Genomic DNA, 24,091 nt, shown 5'->3' with positions numbered 1-24,091 from the left:
TCAGCAACAAAAAAAAACATCCTCTGACTGTCAACTGCATTTATTTTCAGCAAACTTAACGTGTAAATATTTGTATGAACATAAGATTCAACAACTGAGACATAAACTGAACAAGTTCCACAGACATGTGACTAACAGACATGGAATAATATGTCCATGAACAAAAGGGGGGGTCAAAATCTAAAGTAACAGTCAGTATCTGGTGTGGCCACCTGCTGCATTAAGTACTGCAGTGCATCTCCTCCTCATGGACTGCACCAAATTTGCCAGTTCTTGCTGTGAGATGTTACCCTACTCTTCCACCAAGGCACCTGCAATAATTTTTTACTGAATTTTTTTCAACATAACATAGGTACAGCAAATCCGCTTATTGTATGGGACACATTTAAATGTGCCGTTAGAGGCCATGCAATTCAGTACTCATCTCTAAAACAAAAGCAATTTAGGTCAAAGGAGTCCATACTAACAAAGGACATGGAAGGTCTAACAGAACAGATAGCAATAAAAATTGTACCATATAGGCTCAGATTAAGTTAGAGGAAAAACAAAAAGAAATGGAGGAACTTATTCAAGAAAGTTCAAGTGGAATATATTATAATAATAAAGCAAACTGGATGGAATATGTGGAAAAATGCACCAAATTATTTTTAAATCTTCAACATAGAATTGCTACCAGAAATAATTTACTGAAGCCTGTTTCAAATGACGGAGTCACCTATGATTCACTCAATTATATTTTGAAAGAGGAAGCAAAGTACTTTAAGCATATGTTTTCATTTCAGTTTCCTCCATCTCCTCTAACCGAAGCTAATTGTATGGATTTTTTCTATTAATAATGTAACATTAACAGCCATACAGAAAGACTTGTGACGGTGAAATTAAAGAGGAGGAACTTCTTGATGCAATTAAAGCCTTTAAGTCCGGGAAAACTCCAGGGCTGGATGGCATACCAGTGGAGGTAAACCAAACATTTGTTGATATACTCAGAGGGCCATTATTAGCATGTTGTAATCACTCCTATATAAATGGTAGATTATCAGACACTCACCAAGAATGTCTGATTTCATTATTACTGAAACAGGATACAAGTGTGAAATATAAAGATCCAGTGCATTTAAACAAATTGGAGGCCCCTTACACTTCAGTGTGTGATGCAAAAATTCTAGCAAAATGTATAGCGCATAGAATTAAAAAGGTATTGTCGGACATTATTCATTCTAATTAGACAGGTTGTTTACATGGAGATAATATAAGGCAAGTACTGGAAACAATAGAACACTATGAAAAATCGGGGAAACCAGGCCAGGACTTTGAAAAGTCTTTTGATAAAGTACAACTGGAGTTTATATATAAATGCCTGGAACATTTACATTTTGGAGAATCTCTTATAAAATGGGTTAAAATGATGTATAGAAAATATTTACCAAATAAACTAAAGTAAAAAATTTGAAAAAGTAACACAATAAAATAACAATAACGAGGCTATATCAGGGGGTACCGGTACCGAGTCAGTGTGCGGGGGTACAGGTTAGTTGAGGTAATTTGTACATGTAGGTAGGGTTGAAGTGACTATGCATAGATAATAAACAGCGAGTAGCAGCAGTGTACAAAACAAATGGAGGGGAGGGTGGGGGCAGTCAATGTAAATAGTCCAGTGGCCATTTGATTAATTATTCAGCAGTCTTATGGCTTGGGGGAGCCTTTTGGTCCTAGACTTGGTGCTCCGGTCCCACATGCCATGCGGTAGCAGAGAAAACAGTTTATGACTTGGGTGACTGGAGTCTCTGACAATTTTATATATATGACCTGGATGGCAGGAAGCTTGGCCCCAGTGATGTACTGGGCCATACGCACTACCCTCTGTAGCGCCTTATGGTCAGATGCCTAGCAGTTGCCATACCCGGCGGTGATGCAACCGGTCAGGATGCTCTCGATGGTGCAGCTGTTGAACCTTTTCAGGATCTGGGGACCCATGCCATATCTTTTCAGTCTCCTGAGGTGGAAAATGTTTTGTTGTGCCCTCTTCACAACTGTCTTGGTGTGTTTGGACCATGATAGTTCGTTGATGATGTGGACACCAAGGAACTTGAAACTCTCGACCCGCTCCACTACAGCCCCGTCGATGGTAATGGGGGGCTGTTCGGCCTGCCTTTTCCTGTCATCCACGATCAGCTCCTTTGTCTTGCTCACATTGAGGGAGAGGTTGTTGTCCTGGTACCACACTGCCAGTTCTCTGACCTCCTCCCTATAGGCTGTCTCATCGTTGTCGGTGATCTGGCCTACCACTGTTGTGTTGTCAACAAGCTTAATGATGGTGTTGGAGTCGTGTTTGGCCACACTGTCGTGGGTGAACAGGGAGTACAGGAGGGGACTAAGTACACACGCCTGAGGGCCCCCAGTTTTGAGGATCAGCGTGGCAGACGTGTTGTTGCCTATCCTTACCACCTGGGGGCGGCCCGTCAGAAAGTCCAGGATCCAGTTGCAGAGGGAGGTGTTTAGTCACAGGGTTTAGTCTCCTGATGTTATTTGACCCCACATGGACTATGACAGTATCAGCTCACGGCATCTGTTGTAGAATGGTCGGAAGCTGCCTTGTAATGTTCTGTACTCGTGCTCCAGGATTGCCCTGGGAACCAAGATGCTTCTTACAATAGAACTGCCGATGATGACAGCTGGTACAATGGCTGAGGAAGTTCGGCCTTTCTTTCGCCTCGGGGGTTTTGCCAACCCCTCGAGGACTGAAGGGCGGTGGGGCCCGATGGACCCGTTTCAGTTGTAGTATCCATTGTGGATAATGAATGGGCCGGAGTCTCAGACAGCCTCACGGTCTGATGAGGGTGGGAGCTCTGAGGATCTGAACCCGAGGTAGAAGCCACCGGAGAGGTAGACAGAACAGAAGACAAAAACGCAAGTACATCCGGATCCAATCTCAAACCGGAAGTCCCAAGGGAAGACAGCGCCGGAACCTCTGGATCCAGGGTGGCGAAGATGTTTCTGGTCTGTCTCCGGTCTGGGCTTAACATCTCCAAGGAGGCCCCCGTTGCCAGAGAATGCTGTTTTCGACTTCCACGGCGAGTGACATATCTCCATGGCTGGTTGGTAGGATCAAGAACAGGAACATCCCCCAAGTCATCCAGGAGCATCCAACTAGCTTCATTCTCCAGGGAAGGGGGAGACCCCTTCAAGCAGGGATCCCTGCAGAGTACCGGCCAGTCGGCTGTGGAGAGCCGACACGGCGGCGACACTTCCACCAGGCCAGAGCGGCGTCCTGCTTTCTCCTAGAAGAGAAAGAAAAGTAAACGGGCGTGGATTCCCCAGTAGCTTGTCTAGTTTCGCTACTAGTTTGCTAAGAGTAGCCACTTCGCTCCTGTAGTCCTCTGCAAGCAAACAGTTGTCTGGGTGGTCCACCTTATCCCTTAAAAAATCGTCCGACTGGCCGGTACTCTGATGGTGTTGTTGATTGCAGAAACAATCAGGTGTCCACCAGGCCAAACTTAGGTACACTGGCGTTCAAAAGTTTGGGGTCACTTAGAAATGTTCTTGTTTTCCATGAAAACATACATGAAATAAGATGCAAAATGAATAGGAAATTTAGTCAAGACGTTGACAGGGTTAAAAATAATGATTTTTAATTAAATAATAATTGTGTCCTTCAAACTTTGCTTTCATCAAATAATCCTCCATTTGCAGCAGTTACAGCCTTGCAGACATTTGGCATTCTAGTTGTCAATTTGTTGAGGTGCTTCCTGAAGCACCTCCCGCAGGTTGGATTGGCTTGATGGGCACTTCTTACGTACCATACGGTCAAGCTGCTCCCACAATAGCTCAATATGGTTGAGATCCGGTGACTGTGCAGGCCACTCCATTATAGACAGAATACCAGCTGACTGCTTCTTCCCTAAATAGTTATTGCATAGTTTGGAGCTGTGCTTTGGGTCATTGTCCTGTTGTAGGAGGAAATTGGCTCCAATTAAGCGCCATCCACAGGGTATGGCATGGCGTTGCAAAATGGAGTGATAGCCTTCCTTCTTTAAGATCCCTTTTACCCTGTACAAATCTCCCAATTTGCTGCCACCAAAGCACCCCAGACTCACATTGCCTCCACCATGCTTGACAGATGGCGTCAAGCATTCCTCCAGCATCTTTTAATTTTTTCTGCGTCTCACGAATGTTCTTCTTTGTGATCCTCAAACTTAGATTTGTCTGTCCATAACACTTTTTTCCAATCTTCCTCTGTCCAGTGTCTGTGTTCTTTTGCCCATCTTAGTCTTTTTATTGGCCAGTCTGAGATATGGCTTTTTCTTTGCAACTCTGCCTAGAAGGCCAGCATCCCGGAGTCGCCTCTTCACTGTTGACGTTGAGACTGATGTTTTGCGGGTACTATTTAATGAAGCTGCCAGTTGAGGACTTGTGAGACATCTGTTTCTCAAACTAGACACTCTAATGTACTTGTCCTCTTGCTCTGTGCACTGGGGCCTCCCACTCCTCTTTCTTTTCTGGTTAGAGCCAGTTTGCGCTGTTCTGTGAAGGGAGTAGTACACAGCGTTGTACAAGATCTTCAGTTTCTTGGCAATTTCTTGCATGGAATAGCCTTAATTTCTCAGAATAAGAATAGACTGACAAGTTTCAGAAGAAATGTCTTTGTTTCTGACCATTTTGAGTCTGTAATCGAACCCACAAATGCTGATGCTCCAGGTATTCAACTAGTCTATAGAAGGCCAGTTGTAATTGCTTCTTTAATCAGTACAACAGTTTTCAGCTGTGCTAACATAATTGCTAAAGGGTTTTCTAATGATCAATTAGCCTTTTAAAATGATGAACTTGGATTAGCTAACACAACATGCCATTGGAACAAAGAAGTGATGGTTGATGAAAATGAGCCTCTGCACGCCTATGTAGATATTCCATTAAAAATCTGCCGTTTCCAGGTACAATAGTCATTTACAACATTAGCAATGTCTACACTGTATTTCTGATCAATTTGATGTTATTTTAATGGACAAAAAATGTGCTTTTCTTTCAAAAACAAGAACATTTCTAAGTAACCCCAAACTTTTGAACGGTAGTATATGCATGGAGGAACATTGGAAAGTCCAAGCATGTTCTCTGAGCATGTGTCTCTCACTCTCTCCCCCTCTCTCTTGCTTTCCACATATTCCTTCTCATCTCCCTGTCACTGTTTAATTATACCCATCTCCCCCTTTCCTTTCTCTGCGTTCTCCCCCCAAATGACATCCGCTAGGACCTATTTTTAGCCCTCTCACTTTCTCACACTTGACACCATTTGCAGTGTACCCTCAGGGCGTCATCGCTGTGATCGTTTGTCTGTGGTGGCATGGTTTGGTTTCTGTGGTTTCTGTAGGCTGTATGTATCGACCCTCTCTCTCTTTGCCCGCAACCTGCTTTCTGATTGTTTTCTATGCTTTCTAATAGTTAGCCACATCTATGTAGTCCATTGACTAGTCCTGAGAGAAAATTGTCTACCCCTTGGGCAATATCTGCGCCCCAATGTACATATGGCAATGGTATTTTCTGTTCTAATGGCCACGATTTAACACAGCATAGATAGACACAATGCATCCATTTGTATCATCTTTGAGACAGGCACAGCGATGTGATGCGCTTGTACTAAAAATCAAATGTATTGTTCTCTAGAGAACAGCATTTGTTGTGTTTTCCCCAGTGGCTACAATTCAAAGGCCCAAAGTCTGACTTGAATTAACTATTTTAAAGCAACAGGCCAACTTACGGCATGTTGTCCCTTGGCTGTGTGCTGTTTCTGATTTGTCTATGTCTGTGTGTCTGTGTGTCTATGTCTGTGTGTTATTCCAGGGCAGACAGGAGGGGATAGCGATTGACTCCTGGGAGGATGCAGACTACAGTATTTACAGAGTCACTGACCGTTTCGGATTTCTGCAGTAAGTCAAACTGGGTTTGTGTGTACAGTATTGTACACATTACTTGACTGGCAGAATCTGACTGATGTTGTCCATTTCTTTCCCACAGTGACAAGGAGCTGCCAACCCCTAGTGCACACGAGGAGAAGGTAAGAAGAGGAAATGCAACATATGCATCAAAAGGGTCAAAGAGACACACTGCAGTTTCCATTAGGTGGTGTACTAAAGCCACTAACTAACCTTTCAAACATATAGAGGTGTAATGTTCCTTGTGCGTGTGTGTGTGTGTGTGTGTGTGTGTGTGTGTGTGTGTGTGTGTGTGTGTGTGTGTGTATTAGCCAATCCATGCCGCCCTCCCGCTAACTTAGGGCCACATGCCCCAGGCATCCATCTAAGCCGATCCTTAGGCATCTCACTCACTCCTGGAATGGGAGCTAGGCTTCCTCTCGCCTTAGAACCGGTCATGTGGTCGTGATTGATTCAATTAATACCACATTTAACCTTGGGCAGAATTTGAGCTCTCCTCAATTTTAAATGTCAATTCAGTACAAACCAGCACATGCCACTCATAGCAGTAGGGGCAGGACACCGGGTTTTCAAGTCAAGTGATATTTTATATGATCCTACGAAGGGAGTTCGTTTGGTTGTAGTTTTAGAAGAAACATTGTAAGTACTGTGTTCTATACTGTACTATACTGTATAGCTTAGATGCGTCTTCAAATCAAATTGTATTTGTCACATACACATGGTTGCAGATGTTAATGCGAGTGTAGAGAAATGCTTGTGCTTCTAGTTCCGACCATGCAGTAATATCTAACAAGTAATCGAACAACTTCACAACAACTACCTTATACACACAAGTGTAAAGGAATGAATGAGAATACATGCATAAACATATATGAATGAGCGATGGCCGAACGGCATAGACAAGATGCAGTAGATGTTTTTTTTTTTTTACCTTTATTTAACTAGGCAAGTCAGTTAAGAACAAATTCTTATTTTCAATGACGGCCTAGAATGCACTGTAAGTGGGTGTAGCAAAGCATCAGGGCCAGTATTCATAAATCGTCTCAGAAGGACACTAAGTGTACTGATACAAGATCAGTTCTGCGTTTTTGATCATAATGAATAAGATTACATTGGCAGGGAGGACCTGATCCTAAATCAGCACTGCTACTTTGAGATGCTTTATGAACACAGGCCCAGCTTTGTTTGCATTAAGAGTGACTGCATTACAAATCTGCTTGTTTCCCCATTTTAAATGGTTAAAGATAAAATCCTTAATTGAAACCTTGGTTTCTCAAATGATTGCCTCGCCTGGTTCACTAACTACTTCTCAGATAGAGTTCAGTGTCAAATCGGAGGGCCTGTTGTCCGGGACTCTGGCAGTCTCGATGGGGGTGCCACAGGGTTCAATTCTTGGGCCGACTCTCTTCTCTGTATACATCAATGATGTCGCTCTTGCTGCTGGTGATTCTCTGATCCACCTCTACGCAGACGACACCATTCTGTATACTTCTGGCCCTTCTTTGGACACTGTTAACAACCCTCCGGTATAGAGTACAGTATATACATATGAGATGAGTAATGTAGGGTATGTAAACATTATATAAAGTGGCATTGTTTAAAGTGGCTAGTGATACATTTATTACATCAATTTTTCATTATTAAAGTGGCTAGAGATGAGTCAGTATGTTGGCAGCAGCCACTCAATGTTAGTGATGGCTGTTTAACAGTCTGATGGCCTTGAGATAGAAGCTGTTTTTCAGTCTCTCGGTCCCCGCTTTGATGCACCTGTACTGACCTCGCCTTCTGAATGATAGCGGGGTGAACAGGCAGTGGCTTGGGTGGTTGTTGTCCTTGATGATCTTTTTGGCCTTCCTGTGACATCGGGTGGTGTAGGTGTCCTGGAGGGCAGGCAGTTTGCCCCCGGTGATGCGTTGTGCAGACCTCACTACCCTCTGGAGAGCCTAGCGGTTGTGGGCGGAGCAGTTGCCGTACCAGGCAGTGATACAGCCCTACAGGATGCTCTCGATTGTGCATCTGTAAAAGTTTGTGAGTGTTTTTGGTGACAAGCTGAATTTCTTCAGCCTCCTGAGGTTGAAGAGGCGCTGCTGCGCCTTCTTCACCACGCTGTCTGTGTGGGTGGACCATTTCAGTTTGTCCGTGATGTGTACGCCGAGGAACTTAAAACTTTCCACCTTCTCCACTACTGTCCCGTCGATGTGCATAGGGGGCTGCTCCCTCTGCTGTTTCCTGAAGTCCACGATCATCTCCTTTGTTTTGTTGACATTGAGTGTGAGGCTATTTTCTTGTTAATGTAAATGTGTTTTCATTTTGCATACATAACATTTTACCTAGTTTAAAATGTATTTCTGTTTCGCCCTGACAGAAAAATAACCTGGAAATTGAAAGGGTGGAGAAATGGCTGAAGATGGTGAAGAAATGGGATAAATACAGGAACAGTGACAGGGTGAGAATATCTCTCTCTCTCTCTCTCACCACACCCTTCACTTGTGTTTATAAATGTTTATATTAGCCTGAAATGCTCACTCAACATTTACACTCCTGCCTCAACCCCCCATTTGTTCATCCTCTGACTCCCCCTGTCTAACCCATGTCTCCCTTGTGTGTACCACTGCTCTCCTCTCAGATGGTAAAGCGTGTGTATAAGGGTATCCCGCTGCAGCTGAGAGGCCAGGCCTGGGCCCTGATGCTGGATGTGGAGAAGGTGAAGAATGAGAACGAGGGGAAGTATGAGGTAAGAGAGTACCCAGTATCTAACACGCACGCACACATACACACACTGTTAGTTCATCAAACATCTACTCTAAACAGTGGGATTTGATACCGTGCTCCAACCAGCACGTTGCAGTCTAAAGCCAGTGGTCACTCAGGGCCACTAAACCATGTTGTTATGATTTGAAGGCGACTGCTACTTCAGGTCTCAGGAAAGTGATGTCATTGTACTAGGCTACGCTATCAGTAACCAGGTTCACTACATGGTAAGAGTACATGAAAATAAGGGAAAGCCGCACACTCTAAGAGCTCAGATGCAAACATTTTATAACCAACGTTTCGACAGCAAAGCTGTCTTCATCAGGGTATCATCACAAACACTGCGAGATGAGTCATTTATATAGTGTCAAGAGACACACAGGTGTTTGTAATCATGGCCAAGTGTGGCCTAATATCATTGGTTAACTCAAATATAAAAAAAAATGGCATACAAAGAACATACAAAAAGACAAACAAATGGATAGCATTCGATCATAGCATTTGTAGTCTAAAATGTATCTAACAAACAATTACAATGGCAAAATCACAATAATCACAAGAATGGCTTCAGATCAAAGTCTATGTTGAGACCGAAGGGAGCAAGGGTCTTTAAATTAAAGATCCAGGCAGCCTCTCGTTTCAACAATAAATTATCAAGGTCACCCCCTCTCCTCGGGAGGGTGACATGTTCGATGCCAATATAACGCAGAGACGAAATCGAATGGTTTGCTTCCAAAAAGTGGGCCGCAACTGGGTAAGTCAAGTTTTTGCACCTAATGGTGCTACGATGCTCTGAGATACGTACTTTTAATTCACGCTTTGTTTTACCCACATAATTTTTACCACAAGGACAAGTTATAAGATAAATAACTGCCTTAGTGGAACACGTAATAACACCTTTAATTGGGATAGATTTCCCTGTTTGTGGGTGTTTGAAGGATCTACATTTATAAGTGCCATTGCATTGAGCACAGCCATTACACTTGTAATTTCCATCCAGTATGGGCGTAAATAGACGTTGTTCAGGAATATCTTGGGGTGGTAAATCAGAGTTTACCAGTTGGTCTCTGAGATTTCTGCCCCGCGAGAATACGACCAGGGGAAGGTCAGAAAACACATTACCGAGACTATCATCATATTTCAGAATGTGCCAATGTACATGAACAAAAAAACTTTTCAACATTACTGAATACCATATACCTGGCCAGAGATAAATACCCTGTGATTCAACAATGGTGTTAAGGTAATGTCCCTTTCCTCCCCCTCCATTGGTACAATGTCTTCAGAAAGTATTCACACCCCTTGACTTTTTCCACATTTTGTTCTGTTACAAAGTGGGATTAAAATGTATTTAATTGTCATTTTTTGTCAGTGATGTACACACAATTCTCTGTAATGTCAAAGTATTAATGGAACATAAAACACTGATATATTTTGATTAGATAAGTATTCAGCCCCCTGATCAATACATGTTAGTATCGCCTTTTGGCAGTGATTACAGCTGTGAGTCTCTGTACAATATTTGCCCATTCATTATTTTTTTCTTCATTCTTCAAGCTCTGTGAGGTTGGTTGTTGATCATTGGTGTACAGTACAGCTATTCTGAAGTCTCGCCATAGATTTTCAAACCAATTCAAGTATAAACTGTAACTAGGCCACTCAGGAACATTCAATGCTGTCTTGGTAAGTATCTCCAGTGTATATTTGGCCTTGCGATTTAGGTTATTGTCCTGCTCAAAAGTGGATTTGTCTGCCAGTGTCTGTTGAAAAGGGGCTTTGCCTGTGCTTAGCTCTATTCCTTTTGTTTTTATCCAAAACAAAAAAATCCCTAGCCCTTGCCAATGACAAGCATACCCATAACATGATGCAGCCACCACCATGTTTGGAAATATGAAGAGCGGTACTCAGTGATGTGTTGTGTTGGATTGCCCCAAACATAATGCTTTGTATTCAGGAACAAAAGTTAATTTCTTTGCCATATTTTTTTGCAGTATTACTTTAGTGCCTTATTGCAAACAGGATGCATGTTTTGGAATATTTTTTACTATGTACAGGCTTCCTTCTTTTCACTCTGTCATTTAGGTTAATATTGTGGAGTAACTCCAATGTTGTTTATCTATCCTCAGTTTTCTCCTATCACAGCCATTTAACTCTGTAACTGGTTGAAAATCACTATTGGCCTCATGGTGAAATCCCTGATCGGGTGTATTGATACACCATACAAAGTGTAATGAATCATTTCAACATGTTCAAAGGGATAGTCAATGGCTGCTTCTTTTTGCTTTACCCATCTACCAGTAGGTGCCTTTCTTTGCGAGGCATTGGAAAACATCCCTGGTCATTGTGGTTGAATCTGTGTTTGAAATTCACTGCTCGACTGAGATGATTGTATGTGTGGGGTACAGAGGTGGGGTAGTCATGAAAAAATGTTAAACACCATTATTGCACACAGAGGTAGTCCATGCAATTTATTATCTAGCTTGTTAAGCTAATCTTTAGTCCCGAAGGTATTTAGGCTTGACAAAGGTGTTGAATACTTATTGACTCAAGACATTTCAGCTTTTTATTTTTTATAAATGTGTAAAAATCTATAAAATCTTAATTCCACTTTGACATTATGGGGTATTGTGTGTAGATCAGTGACACAAAATAAAACTGGAATCCATTTAACTTCAGGCTGTAACACAGCAAAATGTGTAAAAAGTCAAGGGGTGTGAATACTTTCTGGTGGCACTTAGACAGTACATGAACATACATAGAAGTGTGCTAATCTTCCCCCACATATTGCAGCCTGAAGCCAGCGTACTGAACACAAAATATTGTAATGTTATACACCAAGACCATTTCATGTTTACAGGACCATTACTTTTCACAACTACCCCCACTCCCATCCACCCGTTGCTACATTCAGCAGGATCAATAATAGTGACTGGCAGGTGTCTTCACTGACATTTTCAACATGTCCCTGATTGAGTCTGTAATACCAACATGTTTCAAGCAGACCACCATAGTCCCTGTGCCCAAGAACATGAAGGCAACCTGCCTAAATGACTATAGAACCGTAGCACTCACGTCCGTAGCCATGAAGTGCTTTGAAAGGCTGGCAATGGCTCACATCAACACCATTATCCCAGAAACCATAGACCCACTCAAATTTGCATACCGCCCAAATAGAACCACAGATGATGCCATCTCTATTGCACTCCACACTGCCCTTTCCCACCTGGACAAAAGGAACACCTACATGAGAATGCTATTCATTGACTACAGCTCAGCGTTCAATACCATAGTACCCTCAAAGTTCATCACTAAGCTAAGGATCCTGGGACTAAAAACCTCCCTCTGCAACTGGATCCTGGACTTCCTGACGTGCCCCCCCCCCCAGGTGGTGAGGGTAGGGAGCAACACATCTGCCACGCTGATCCTCAACACTTGAGCCCCTCGGGGGTGTGTGCTCAGTCCCCTCCTGTACTCCCTGTTCACCCACGACTGCATGGCCAGGCACGACTCCAACACCATCATTAAGTTTGCAGACAACACAACAGTGGTAGGCCTGATCACCGACAATGACGAGACAGCCTATAGGGAGGAGGTCAGAGACCTGGACGGGTGGTGCAAGAATAAGAACCTATCCCTCAACATAACCAGGACTAAGGAGATGATTGTGGACTACAGGAAAAGGAGGACCGAGCACGCCCCCATTCTCATCGACGGGTCTGTAGTGGAACAGGTTGAGAGCTTCAAGTTCCTTGGTGTCCACATCACCAACAAACTAGAATGGTCCAAACACACCAAGACGGTGATGAAGAGGGCACGACAAAACCTATTCCCCCTCAGGAAACTAAAAAGATTTGGCATGGGTCCTCAGATCCTCAAAAGGTTCTACAGCTGCAACATCAAAAGCATCCTGACTGGTTGCATCACTGCCTGGTATGGCAATTACTCGGCCTCCGACCGCAAGGCACTACAGAGGGTAGTGTGTACAGCCCAGTACATCACTGGGGCTAAGCTGCCTGCCATCCAGGACTTCTATACCAGGTGGTGTCAGAGGAAGGCCCTAAAAATTGTCAAAGACCCCAGCCACCCCAGTCATAGACTGTTCTCTCTATTACCGCATGGCAAAAGTACCGGAGTGCCAAGTCTAGGACAAAAAGGCTTCTCAACAGTTTTTACCCTCAAGTCATAAGACTCCTGAACAGGTAATCGAATGGCTACCCGGACTATTTGCATTGTGTCCCCCCCTACCCCTCTTTTAGTAGCTGCTGCTACTCTCTGTTTATCTTATATGCATAGTCACTTTATCTATACATTCATGTACATACTATCTCAATTGGCCCGACCAACCAGTGCTAACCGGGCTATCTGCATTGTGTCCCGCCACCCGCCAACCCCTCTTTTACACTACTGCTACTCTCTGTTTATCATATATTTATAGTCACTTTAACCATATCTACATGCACATACTACCTCAATCAGCCCGACTAATCGGTTTCTGTATATTGCCTCGCTACTGTTATAGCCTCGCTACTGTATATAGCCTCACTACTGTTATTTTTCACTGTCTTTTTATTGTTGTTTTTATTTCTTTACTTACCTATTGTTCACCTAATACCTTTTTTGCACTGTTGGTTAGAGCCTGTAAGTAAGCATTTCACTGTAAAGTTTACACCTGTTGTATTTGGCGCACGTGACAAATAAACTTGATTTGATTTGACATTGTTTTTGATTGATTGTTGGGTGCGGTTCCAAAAAGAGAGAGGATTATGTAACGGTATGTAGGATGAAAACAAGCAAATGGCATTGACATGGAGATACAAAGATCACACGCACATCACACAATAAGAGAGGTTTACTGACAGGGGATTATGGCTTTTGATATAAAGTTAATATAATAATATATTGCCTATATACTGTAGAATCTATGATTTTGAAGAAGAAAAAAAATTGGGGGACAGTGTGCTGTTGCTGTTTATTTATCTCTAATATGTTTGAAGTGTGCAAGGGATTTAGAAAATGAATATGTTGTTTTAATTGACATTTTCAGAGGATGAAGGAACAAGCCAGAATCTTCTCCCAGGAAATCAAACAGATAGATCTGGACGTGAACAGGACATTTAGAAACCACATCATGTTCATGGATCGATTCGGAGTCAAGTAAGTCAGCAGTTGTATTCTACCGTAAGGGTGGCTGTTTATGTACAGTGGCAAGAAAAAGTATGTGAACACCCTTTGGAATTATCTGGATTTCTGCATAAATTGGTCAAAAAATCTGATCTGATCTTCATCTAAGTCACAACAACAGACAAACACAGTGTGCTTAAACTAATAACGCACAAATTATTGTATTTTTCTTGTCTATATTGAATACATCATTTAAACATTCACAGTGTAGGCTGGAAAAAGTATGTAAACCCCTAGAGTCTGCTAACCTGGAGTACAATCATTGAGACGAGATTGGAGATGTTGGTTAGAGCTGCCTTGCCCTATAAAACCACTCACAAAATGTTTGTTTGCTATTCACAACAAGCATTGCCTGATGTGAACCATGCCTCAAACAAAAGAGATCTCAGAAGACCCAAGATTAAGAATTGTTGACTTGCATAAAGCTGGAAAGGGTTACAAAAGTATCTCTAAATGCCTTGACGATCATCAGTCCAAGGTAAGACAAATTGTCTATAAATGAAGAAAGTTCAGCACTGTTGCTACTCTCCCTAGGAGTAGCCGTCCTGCAAAGATGACTGCAAGAGCACAGCACAGAATGCTCAATGAGGTTAAGAAGAATCTTCAAGTGTCAGCTAAAGGCTTAAAGAAATCTCTGTAACATGCTAACATCTCCGTTGACGAGTCTACGATATGTAAAAAATTAAACAAGAATGGTGTTCATGGGAGAACACCACAGAAGAAGCCACTGCTGTCCAAAAAAAACATTGCTGCATGTCTAAAGTTCGTAAAAGAGCATCTGGATGTTCCACAGCACTACTGGCAAAATATTCTGTGGACAGATGAAACTACAGTTGAGTTGTGTTGAGGAAAAAGGCACAGCACACCAACATCAAAACCTCATCCCAACTGTAAAGTATGGTGAAGGGAGCATCATGGTTTGGAGCTGCTTTGCTGCCTCAGGGCCTGGACAGCTTGCTATCATCAATGGAAAAATACATTTTGCAGGAGAATGTAAGGCTATCTGTCCGCCATTTGAAGCTCAACAGAAATTGGGTGATGCAACAGGACAACGACCCAAAACACAGAAGTAAATCAACAACAGACTGGCTTCAACAGAAGAAAATATGCCTTCTGGAGTGGCCCAGTCATAGTCCTGACCTCAACCCGATTGAGATGCTGTGGCATGACCTCAAGAGTGCGGTTCACACCAGACATCCCAAGAATATTGCTGAACTGAAACAGTTTTGAAAAGAGGAATGGTCCAAAATTCCTCCTGACCGTCTGATCTGCAACTACAGAAAATGTTTAGTTGAGGTTATTGCTGCCAAAGGAGGCTCAACCAGTTGTTAAATCCAAGGGTTCACATACTTTTTCCACCGTGCACTTGAATGTTTACACGGTGTGTTCAATAATTTTTTGTGTTATTAGTTTAAGCAGACTGTGTTTGTCTATTGTTGTGATTTAGATGAAGATCAGATCAAATTTTAAGACCAATTTATGCAGAAATCCAAGTATTTCCAAAGGGTTTACATACTTTTCCTTGCCACTGAATGTCTCAGTGCTGATCTAAGATCAGATCCCCCAGTCTATTTAATATTAGAGTGGCTGAGGTTTCAGATATTCTCGAACTCGTGGTGCTATTTATACATTTTTTCGTAGCTGCTGCCCGCTCTGCTGCCTACGTAGCTCCCACTGTTAGCGCTGCTGCTTCCCCCTCATTGACATGGAGGGGGAAACTTCATGTTGTACACAAAAGACATGATCAACATGTTCGTACGAACTTTGTTGTCTGTTGTAACAGTATTGCAAACATAAGCACAACACAAAGGCAGTCTATTTCATGTAATTAGGCAAATACGCTACGTGACCAAACGTATGTGGACACCTGCTCGTCGAACATCTCATTCCAAAATCATGGGCATTAATATGGAGTTGGTCACCCCTTTGCTGCTATAACAGCCTCCACTCTTCTGGGAAGGCTTTCCACTCCGCCAAACCCAGATTATTTTGTCGGACTGCCAGATGGTGAAGCGTGATTCATCACTCCAGAGAATGTGTTTCCACTGCTCCAGAGTCCAATGGTGGCGAGCTTTACACTACTCCAGCCGATGCTTGGCGATCTTAGGCTTGTGTGCGGCTGTTCGGCCATGGAAACCCATTTCATGAAGCTCTTGACATTGCTTTCAGAGGCAGTTTGGAACTCGGTAGTGAGTGCTACAACCGAGGACAGACTATTTTTTACATGCTACACTCTTCAACACTCGGCGGTCCCATTCTGTGAGCTTGTGTGGCTTACCACTTTGCAGCTGAGCCGTTGTTGCTCCTAGACGTTTCCACTTCACAATAACAGCACTTACAGTTGACCGGGGCAGCTCTTGCAGGGCAGAAATTTGACGAACTGACTTGTTGGATAGGTGGCATCCTATGACGGTGACACGTTGAAAGTCACTGAGCTCTTCAGTAAGGCCATTCTATTGCCAATGTTTGTCTATGGAGATTACATGGCTGTGTGCTCGATTTTATACATCCGTTGGCAACGGGTGTGGCTGAAAAAGCCAAATCCACTAATTTGAAGGGGTGTCTACATACTTTGGATACATAATGTATATACACTGCTCAAAAAAATAAAGGGAACACTAAAATAACACATCCTAGATCTGAATGAATGAAATAATGTTATTAAATACTTTTTTCTTTACATAGTTGAATGTGCTGACAACAAAATCACACAAAAATAATCAATGGAAATCCAATTTATCAACCCATGGAGGTCTGGATTTGGAGTCACACTCAAAATTAAAGTGGAAAACCACACTACAGGCTGATCCAATTTTGATGTAATGTCCTTAAAACAAGTCAAAATGAGGCTCAGTAGTGTGTGTGGCCTCCACGTGCCTGTATGACCTCCCTACAACGCCTGGGCATGCTCCTGATGAGGTGGCGGATGGTCTCCTGAGGGATCTCCTCCCAGACCTGGACTAAAGCATCCGCCAACTCCTGGACAGTCTGTGGTGCAACAGACTGTCCATTGGTGGATGGAGCGAGACATGATGTCCCAGATGTGCTCAATTGGATTCAGGTCTGGGGAACGGGCGGGCCAGTCCATAGCATCAATGCCTTCCTTTTGCAGGAACTGCTGACACACTCCAGCCACATGAGGTCTAGCATTGTCTTGCATTAAGAGGAACCCAGGGCCAACCGCACCAGCATATGGTCTCACAAGGGGTCTGAGGATCTCATCTCGGTAGCTAATGGCAGTCAGGATACCTCTGGCGAGCACATGGAGGGATGTGCGGCCCCCCAAAGAAATGCCACCCCACACCATGACTGACCCATCGCCAAACCGGTCATTCTGGAGGATGTTGCAGGCAGCAGAACGTTCTCCACGGCGTCTCCAGACTCTGTCACGTCTGTCACATGTGCTCAGTGTGAACCTGCTTTCATCTGTGAAGAGCACAGGGCGCCAGTGGCGAATTTGCCAATCTTGGTGTTCTCTGGCAAATGCCAAACGTCCTGGGCACGGTGTTGGGCTGTAAGCACAACCCCCACCTGTGGACGTCGGGCCCTCATACCACCCTCATGGAGTCTGTTTCTGACCGCTTGAGCAGACACATACACATTTGTAGCCTGCTGGAGGTCATTTTGCAGGGCTCTGGCAGTGCTCCTCCTGCTCCTCCTTGCACAAAGGCGGAGGTAGCGGTCCTGCTGCTGGGTTGTTGCCCTCCTACGGCCTCCTCCACGTCTCCTGATGTACTGGCCTGTCTCCTGGTAGCGCCTCCATGCTCTGGACACTACGCTGAAAGACACAGCAAACCTTCTTGCCACAGCTCGCATTGATGTGCCATCCTGGGTGAGCTGCACTACCTGAGCCAGTTGTGTGGGTTGTAGATTCCGTCTCATGCTACCACTAGAGTGAAAGCACCGCCAGCATTCAAAAGTGACCAAAACATCAGCCAGGAAGCATAGGAACTGAGAAGTGGTCTGTGGTCACCACCTGCAGAACCACTCCTTTATTGGGGGTGTCTTGCTAATTGCCTATAATTTCCACCTGTTGTCTATTCCATTTGCACAACAGCATGTGAAATGTATTGTCAATCAGTGTTGCTTCCTAAGTGGACAGTTTGATTTCACAGAAGTGTGATTGACTTGGAGTTACATTGTGTTGTTTAAGTGTTCCCTTTATTTTTTTTTAGCAGTATATATCACAAGCAAGACAGACAGGCAGTCAAAAAAGCGATTATTTTCTCATTATTGCAAACATTGGCTAGTTTTTTTACATCTACTCTCACTACGATAACTATGAAGATTAGCATCACAAATAGTAGGCAGTCTAAAGCACTAGTTAAGTGCAATACCATGGAAATAAATGTTGAAAGTTACATTTATATTCCTAAAACTTAAACTAACACTACGCAAATGCCACACGGAAGCTTGAAGTAACCTATACATGCCGTCACACTATATTGATTTCGGGGGGCTGCAAAAGGGAACAAACCACTTTTTCTGTTAGTTAAGTTCAACGAATCACAACCCGGCATAGGTTATCAACAGTGACAACAGTTGGCTGCTATTTATGTGAAAGTTTGACTGTCAAGTCCGTGTATTGGTGTGTGGCCAGTGACTTTTATTAAGAGACTTTTATCGAGAAAGTAAATGACAGCTGCGTTCTAAGTCCTGCGACCCCCAGCGTGTTTGACAAAATCAACAGTACAAAACCAAAGATATTGATCTGTTTTAAGCAATTGTGTCATCGTGTTGAAGATAAACTTATATACTAACATCACCAATCTGAGGTAAAAAGGATGTGTAATTCCCCCCAATTCAATGCGGTCAAAACGTCAGCTTGTGTAATGTAGTCCACACAACATATTGAAACACATCATGGAAAGTAGTGAAATTAACCAAATTTCTATTTGGCGAAATATTCCAAAACACAAACGGATTAATAGTCTCAATCGGTTTACTGACAATAATGCAATATTAAAATAACTCAGATGTTCCAATCTACAAATGTTTGATATATAACATTAGTTACAGAGGGTAGTCGTTGAAAGTCCAGCATAGATGAACAGCCGACATGTTGATGACGCAATTTAGCTACTCTAAAAGGTCAAAGGTAATGCAGTAGCACGGGAGTGCGCAGTCTTCTCAAATGTAAAATGTATGTGTTCTCCACACTCTCGTCCTAATAAGAACCCACTCGAGAATTCCCTCGAAGAACTCACTCAGAGCATGGGAGTATGCATGTTGAGAAACACCCATAGACACGCAGTCTAATTAGAAATGTAATGTTATTTTTTCATCATCATTCCCGAACAAATAAAATGAAATGTTATTTGCCACGGGCTTCATAAACAACAGGTGTAGACTAACAGCGAAATGCTTACTTACAGGCCCTTCCCAACAAACAAAGATAAAAAATATTATATAAAATAATTATAACACAAGGAATAAATACACAACTTAGTAAATAGACAGCTATGAAAAATATAGATGAAAACTGCATTGGTAAAGAGTATGGTCTGCAGCTTATCATGAAGTATTCTAACTCAGGTGAGCAAAAACTTGGGACTTAGCATTGGAGATCGTGCACCAGCTGTTGTTAACAAAGAGACACACCCCTCCCCCTCATCTTTTCAGTTAGTTTATTTAAATCACGAAGCTTATCTGCCTTTACTGTGGTGCAGGAAAATTCTCAGCAACAAAAGAGTGATCAAATTCAGATCCTACATATGTACAGTATATAAAGGGAAAGTTGCCTGAACCATGGCAATTACCCTTCTCTGTCTCTGAATGACTGACCTCCCTTTCTCCTCTCTGCGTCTACACAGACAGCAGTCTTTATTTCATGTCCTGTCTGCCTATTCAGTCTACAACACGGTGAGTTTGTTTTAGTCTTCCCTCAGTCATAAATAATGTCAATATTTACATAATGTTTGCATTAGGATTCAGCCCAATGTTCAGCAATTAACTGCTTTGTAACACTAAAACTAGTGGCAACTGAGCTGCCTCCAACTTTAAGGAGAGGAAACCTACATCAGGACAAATGTAGCCTGGTGATCAATGTGACATTGTTTGACCTCTAACCTCTGACCCTATAGGAGGTGAGCTACTGCCAGGGCATGAGCCAGGTCGCCGCCTTGCTGCTGATGTACATGAACGAGGAAGACGCCTTCTGGGCCCTGTCACAGCTACTGACCAATCAGAAGCATGCCATGCACGGTGAGCTGACCAATAAGATAGCCCGTAAACATTGATTCATCCAATCAGATATGTCATGCATGGTGGTCCGACCAATCAATAATAGGAATCAGCTACATTACCAGTGGAATAATATATGAATATGTAATCAAATCTTAATAAAGATATGGAATTACAGTTATTGACTAGTAAGTACATTCTGTTATGGAGTTCTAGCCACAAGATGTACTTGTGTGTTTACACAAGTTAATAAAGCAGTCTAATCATACACTTTCCCTCTCCCTCTAAGGTTTCTTTATTCCTGGGTTTCCCAAGCTGCAGCGCTTCCAGGCACACCACGATCAAATTCTCTCCAAACTCATCCCCAAACTGAAGAAACATCTGGTTAGATCAGTTTTTTACATTTTTTATTAACCCATCAACTACCCCCGCCTCTTCGGAGGACACATATCTTGTTTGTTTTTTACAGCTTTTCTGCTACATATACATACATACATTTTACATACACATTTTTCATACATTATTTGACATAGATCACTGTTTAGGTTGCCTTCACACACACAACCACATACATGCATACACACACACATTTACATTTTAGTCATTTAGCAGACGCTCTTATCCAGAGCGACTTACAGTAGTGAATGCATACATTTCATACATATATATATTTTTTTTCCCCGTACTGGTCCCCCATGGGAATCGAACCCACAACCCTGGCGTTGCAAACACCATGCTCTACCAACTTAGCCACACGACACACGCACGCACGCACGCACGCACAAACACAAACACACACACCACACACACACACACACACACACACACACACACACACACACACACACACACACACACACACACACACACACACACACACACACACACACACACACACACACACACACACACACACACACACACACACACACACACACACACACACACACACACACACACACGTTACGTAATGGCATTATGTTTCATAATAGTGAGGTTATTACAGTAATTGCATATAGTTACATTGAAATGCGTGTTACTGTGTAGAACTGACCATCGTTCTTTCTACCCGTCTTCCATCTCTTTCTCCTCTCTCTCTCTTTTTCTCTCTCCCTCCATCCCTCTCTCCCTCTGTCTCTCTAGGACAGGGAACAGATGTCCTGTGGGATCTACAGCACTAAATGGTTCCTGCAGTGTTTCATTGACAGGGTGAGAGAAAGTGTGTTTTAAAGGACCGTTGCCATTTTTAGCCGATTTTAAATAATTCTTCGTTTTTATTGGCCCGTGACAACTAAGAGCTCTTCTCCTTAAAGGTACGATCTGGGATTGCCGACAAACGATTGGCATATTATAACTTTTAGCAGAGGAGAAAGTAGTCAAAGAATTGATGTCGTGAGCCCGTATTCACCAACAATAATAACTTAAAATAGCAGAATTGCAAATGTATTCATGGACGTTCATTCATTTCACATGATTACAACTCTAAGCAGGATGCACTTACAAAGTAAAACTTATTTCAGCATTTATTAGCGTTGTTAACTGCGTATAAAGGGAACATCGAGGCTTAATAACTACTCAGTGTGTCCTCGACTCTGTTCATACACACAATCCTATGGCTTTGGTGGTTTGGAGAGAGACATGCTGCTGTCAGCGCTTCTCAGTCCCGCTGGGGCCCACCACAGAGATGGGCCTATGGGCTGGGGCTGTGGGTTAGGAGGGACGCCACCAATCCCCCCTCACTACCACTGGACTGGAGGCAGGAGGGGAGGAAGAGAGAGGGAGGGAGAGAAAGAGAAAGACAAACAAAGACTTAGCCTATTAATCAATGATTATGTAATGGATCGATAATGGTAATTTTGGGGATGATAAACCTATGAGTTTACAGATAGGAAAACAATGTTATTAATGTATAGTATGTGAACTCATGACTTGTGGTATTTTTGGACCGCTGATTTTAAGAATAGTTTTACCGCTTTGTGAATGGGAAATTATATTTTTCCCCTCTCCTCATAGACCCCGTTCACCCTGACTCTACGTCTGTGGGACATCTACATTCTGGAAGGAGAGACAATTCTTACCGCCATGTCCTACACAATCCTTCGAATATTTAAGAGTAAGGAGTGCATCTACCTTTAACAAGTAGCCTTTTAGCTACTTTAGCCTATTAGCTATTAGCTACTCATTACATAACTCTTTGCTAATACAATATTGCTCTCAGCTATGCATATTGTGTCTCTGTTAGAGCTGCTATAATTCCAATGATGTTGACTCCTGTCCTGTTTGCTGTATCTGTGTGTCATCAGAACGTCTCCTGAAGATGAATTTGGAGGACCTGAGAGAGTTCCTTCAGGACAAGATCGGCCTGTCTTTCCTCTACAGCGATGATGTCATCATCGATCAGCTGCAGGCCTCCATGGCGGAACTACGCAAGATGAAGCTGGACCTTCCACCCGCAGGTAACACACTGCTTAGCTGATTTATGTGCTGTTTGACAAGGATAACAATTTTAAATCAGTAGAAAATGCAGAGGCCAAACATCTCACAAGGGCTTGTGAATGAGCTCTCCCTTGTGGAAAGAAATTAGGTAATATAATGACCATTTGATGTTTAAGCATAAACCAGATAAGCACTTACTTTCCAACTGAAACAGAACTGTAAAGCAAAGCATAGTTCCTATAATTTACCTCAGTTTTAATGTTTCTGTGTTTTATTTCTAGCCAAGCCAGAGGAACTGCCACAGAAGGCCCTGGGTTTGGAGCTACCTGTTCTGCTCACCCCTCTCAAGCCCCCCAGGGGAGTCACCCATGACCCAGGTACCAAACGACCAGGAGCAAGGGGTCTGGGTCTCCACATCATCACCCACCAGCCAGACGTCATCTCCCAAGACAACAGCCCCTCTAAGGAAGAAAGGAAGGACAAGGAAGCTCTAAATAGGCAGGAAGAGGAAGATGAGGAAGTCCCTCTTCCATCTCCAGACCCCATTCTCATCCACACCATCCAAGCTCAAGTGACCCCCAATGGGCCTCCCCAGGCTGGGGCTGGGCCACCACCTTATGAGCCACCAGGGGGCAATGAGCACAATGTTATAGGACAGCCTGCCATTCTTATGCCACTCCACAAAGAAAAAAGTGTTCAGAGCTCCTCTGGTCCAGTGGCTTTACCAGAGACACAGGCCGTAGTTCAAAAGGGTACAAACACACCTCCACAAAGCCCCATGGAGGAGCTGACCCTGACTGCCCCAGTTGCCCCTTCATCCCTTAGCCCTCCCCAGCCACCCTGCAGGGTCCCCGGACTCAGTCAGCACCCTTAGCCCAGGCTTCCCAGCGGCCTATGGGCTTTGCCCAGAGTGAGAGCCATTCGGTGGGGGTGGAGGAGAGGGCGGAGGATGGGTACCTGGCCTGGCTTCTGGAGCAGGCCTTGGCTCTGCCTAAACACAGGGCCCAGACAGGAGACAAAGGAGAGCCAGGAGACCCAGAAGGGCCAGTTTGATTCTAGAGCATTGCAAAGCATTCTAAGTTCCCCCCTGTTGTCTACAAACCAGACATTGCAGAAAAATGGTGTTATGTTGTAGGAGAAGCTGCCACAGTGGAGTTCCAAGGGACAGTGCCACATTCTCTCCCATCTTAGTGAAAGCATTACAGCTTACTTCATTTGAGTAGTTTTGTAATATTTTAACAATGGACATTATGTTTGCTTAGATAGCCTCTGTAAAATATTTGCTAATATAGTCTTATTTTAGTATCGTTTTATTTTTGTATGTGGACACCTGCTCATCGAACATCTCATTCCAAAATCATGGGCATTAAATAAATATGGAGTTGGTCCCCCCTTTGCTGCTGAAACAGCCTCCACTCTTCTGGGAAGGCTTTCCAATACATTCAGCCATAAGAGCACTGATGTTTGGCGGTTTTGCCTGGCTCGCAGTCAGCGTTCCAATTCATCCCAAAGGTGTTTGATGGGGTTGAGGTCAGGGCTCTGTGCAGGTCAGTCAAATTCTTCCACACTGATCTTGACAAACCATTTCTGTGTGGACCTCACTTTGTTCACAGGGT

At 43.3% G+C, this 24,091-nt stretch overlaps 1 protein-coding gene across 2 annotated transcripts in view; it reads left to right on the top strand.

The window, feature by feature from the left end:
• LOC106561910 (USP6 N-terminal-like protein) overlaps positions 1-23,868 on the top strand; it is a 37,989-nt gene extending 14,121 nt beyond the window's left edge. For both annotated transcript variants that reach the window (XM_014126254.2, XM_014126253.2), the window contains 12 exons: positions 5,833-5,918; positions 6,007-6,046; positions 8,290-8,370; positions 8,551-8,658; positions 13,720-13,829; positions 19,670-19,718; positions 19,940-20,060; positions 20,329-20,423; positions 21,183-21,248; positions 22,053-22,152; positions 22,343-22,495; positions 22,757-23,868. In XM_014126254.2, the coding sequence (XP_013981729.1) occupies positions 5,833-5,918; positions 6,007-6,046; positions 8,290-8,370; positions 8,551-8,658; positions 13,720-13,829; positions 19,670-19,718; positions 19,940-20,060; positions 20,329-20,423; positions 21,183-21,248; positions 22,053-22,152; positions 22,343-22,495; positions 22,757-23,349 (1,602 nt within the window). In that variant the 3' untranslated portion in view covers positions 23,350-23,868. The remainder of the gene's footprint in view (positions 1-5,832; positions 5,919-6,006; positions 6,047-8,289; positions 8,371-8,550; positions 8,659-13,719; positions 13,830-19,669; positions 19,719-19,939; positions 20,061-20,328; positions 20,424-21,182; positions 21,249-22,052; positions 22,153-22,342; positions 22,496-22,756) is intronic.
• Positions 23,869-24,091: the final 223 nt, after the last annotated feature.

Source organism: Salmo salar, chromosome ssa11 (assembly GCF_905237065.1).
Source record: "Salmo salar chromosome ssa11, Ssal_v3.1, whole genome shotgun sequence".
NCBI lineage: Eukaryota > Metazoa > Chordata > Actinopteri > Salmoniformes > Salmonidae > Salmo > Salmo salar.
The sequence above is the reverse complement of the archived record's forward strand: the minus strand, read 5'-3'. Positions and strand labels throughout refer to the sequence as shown.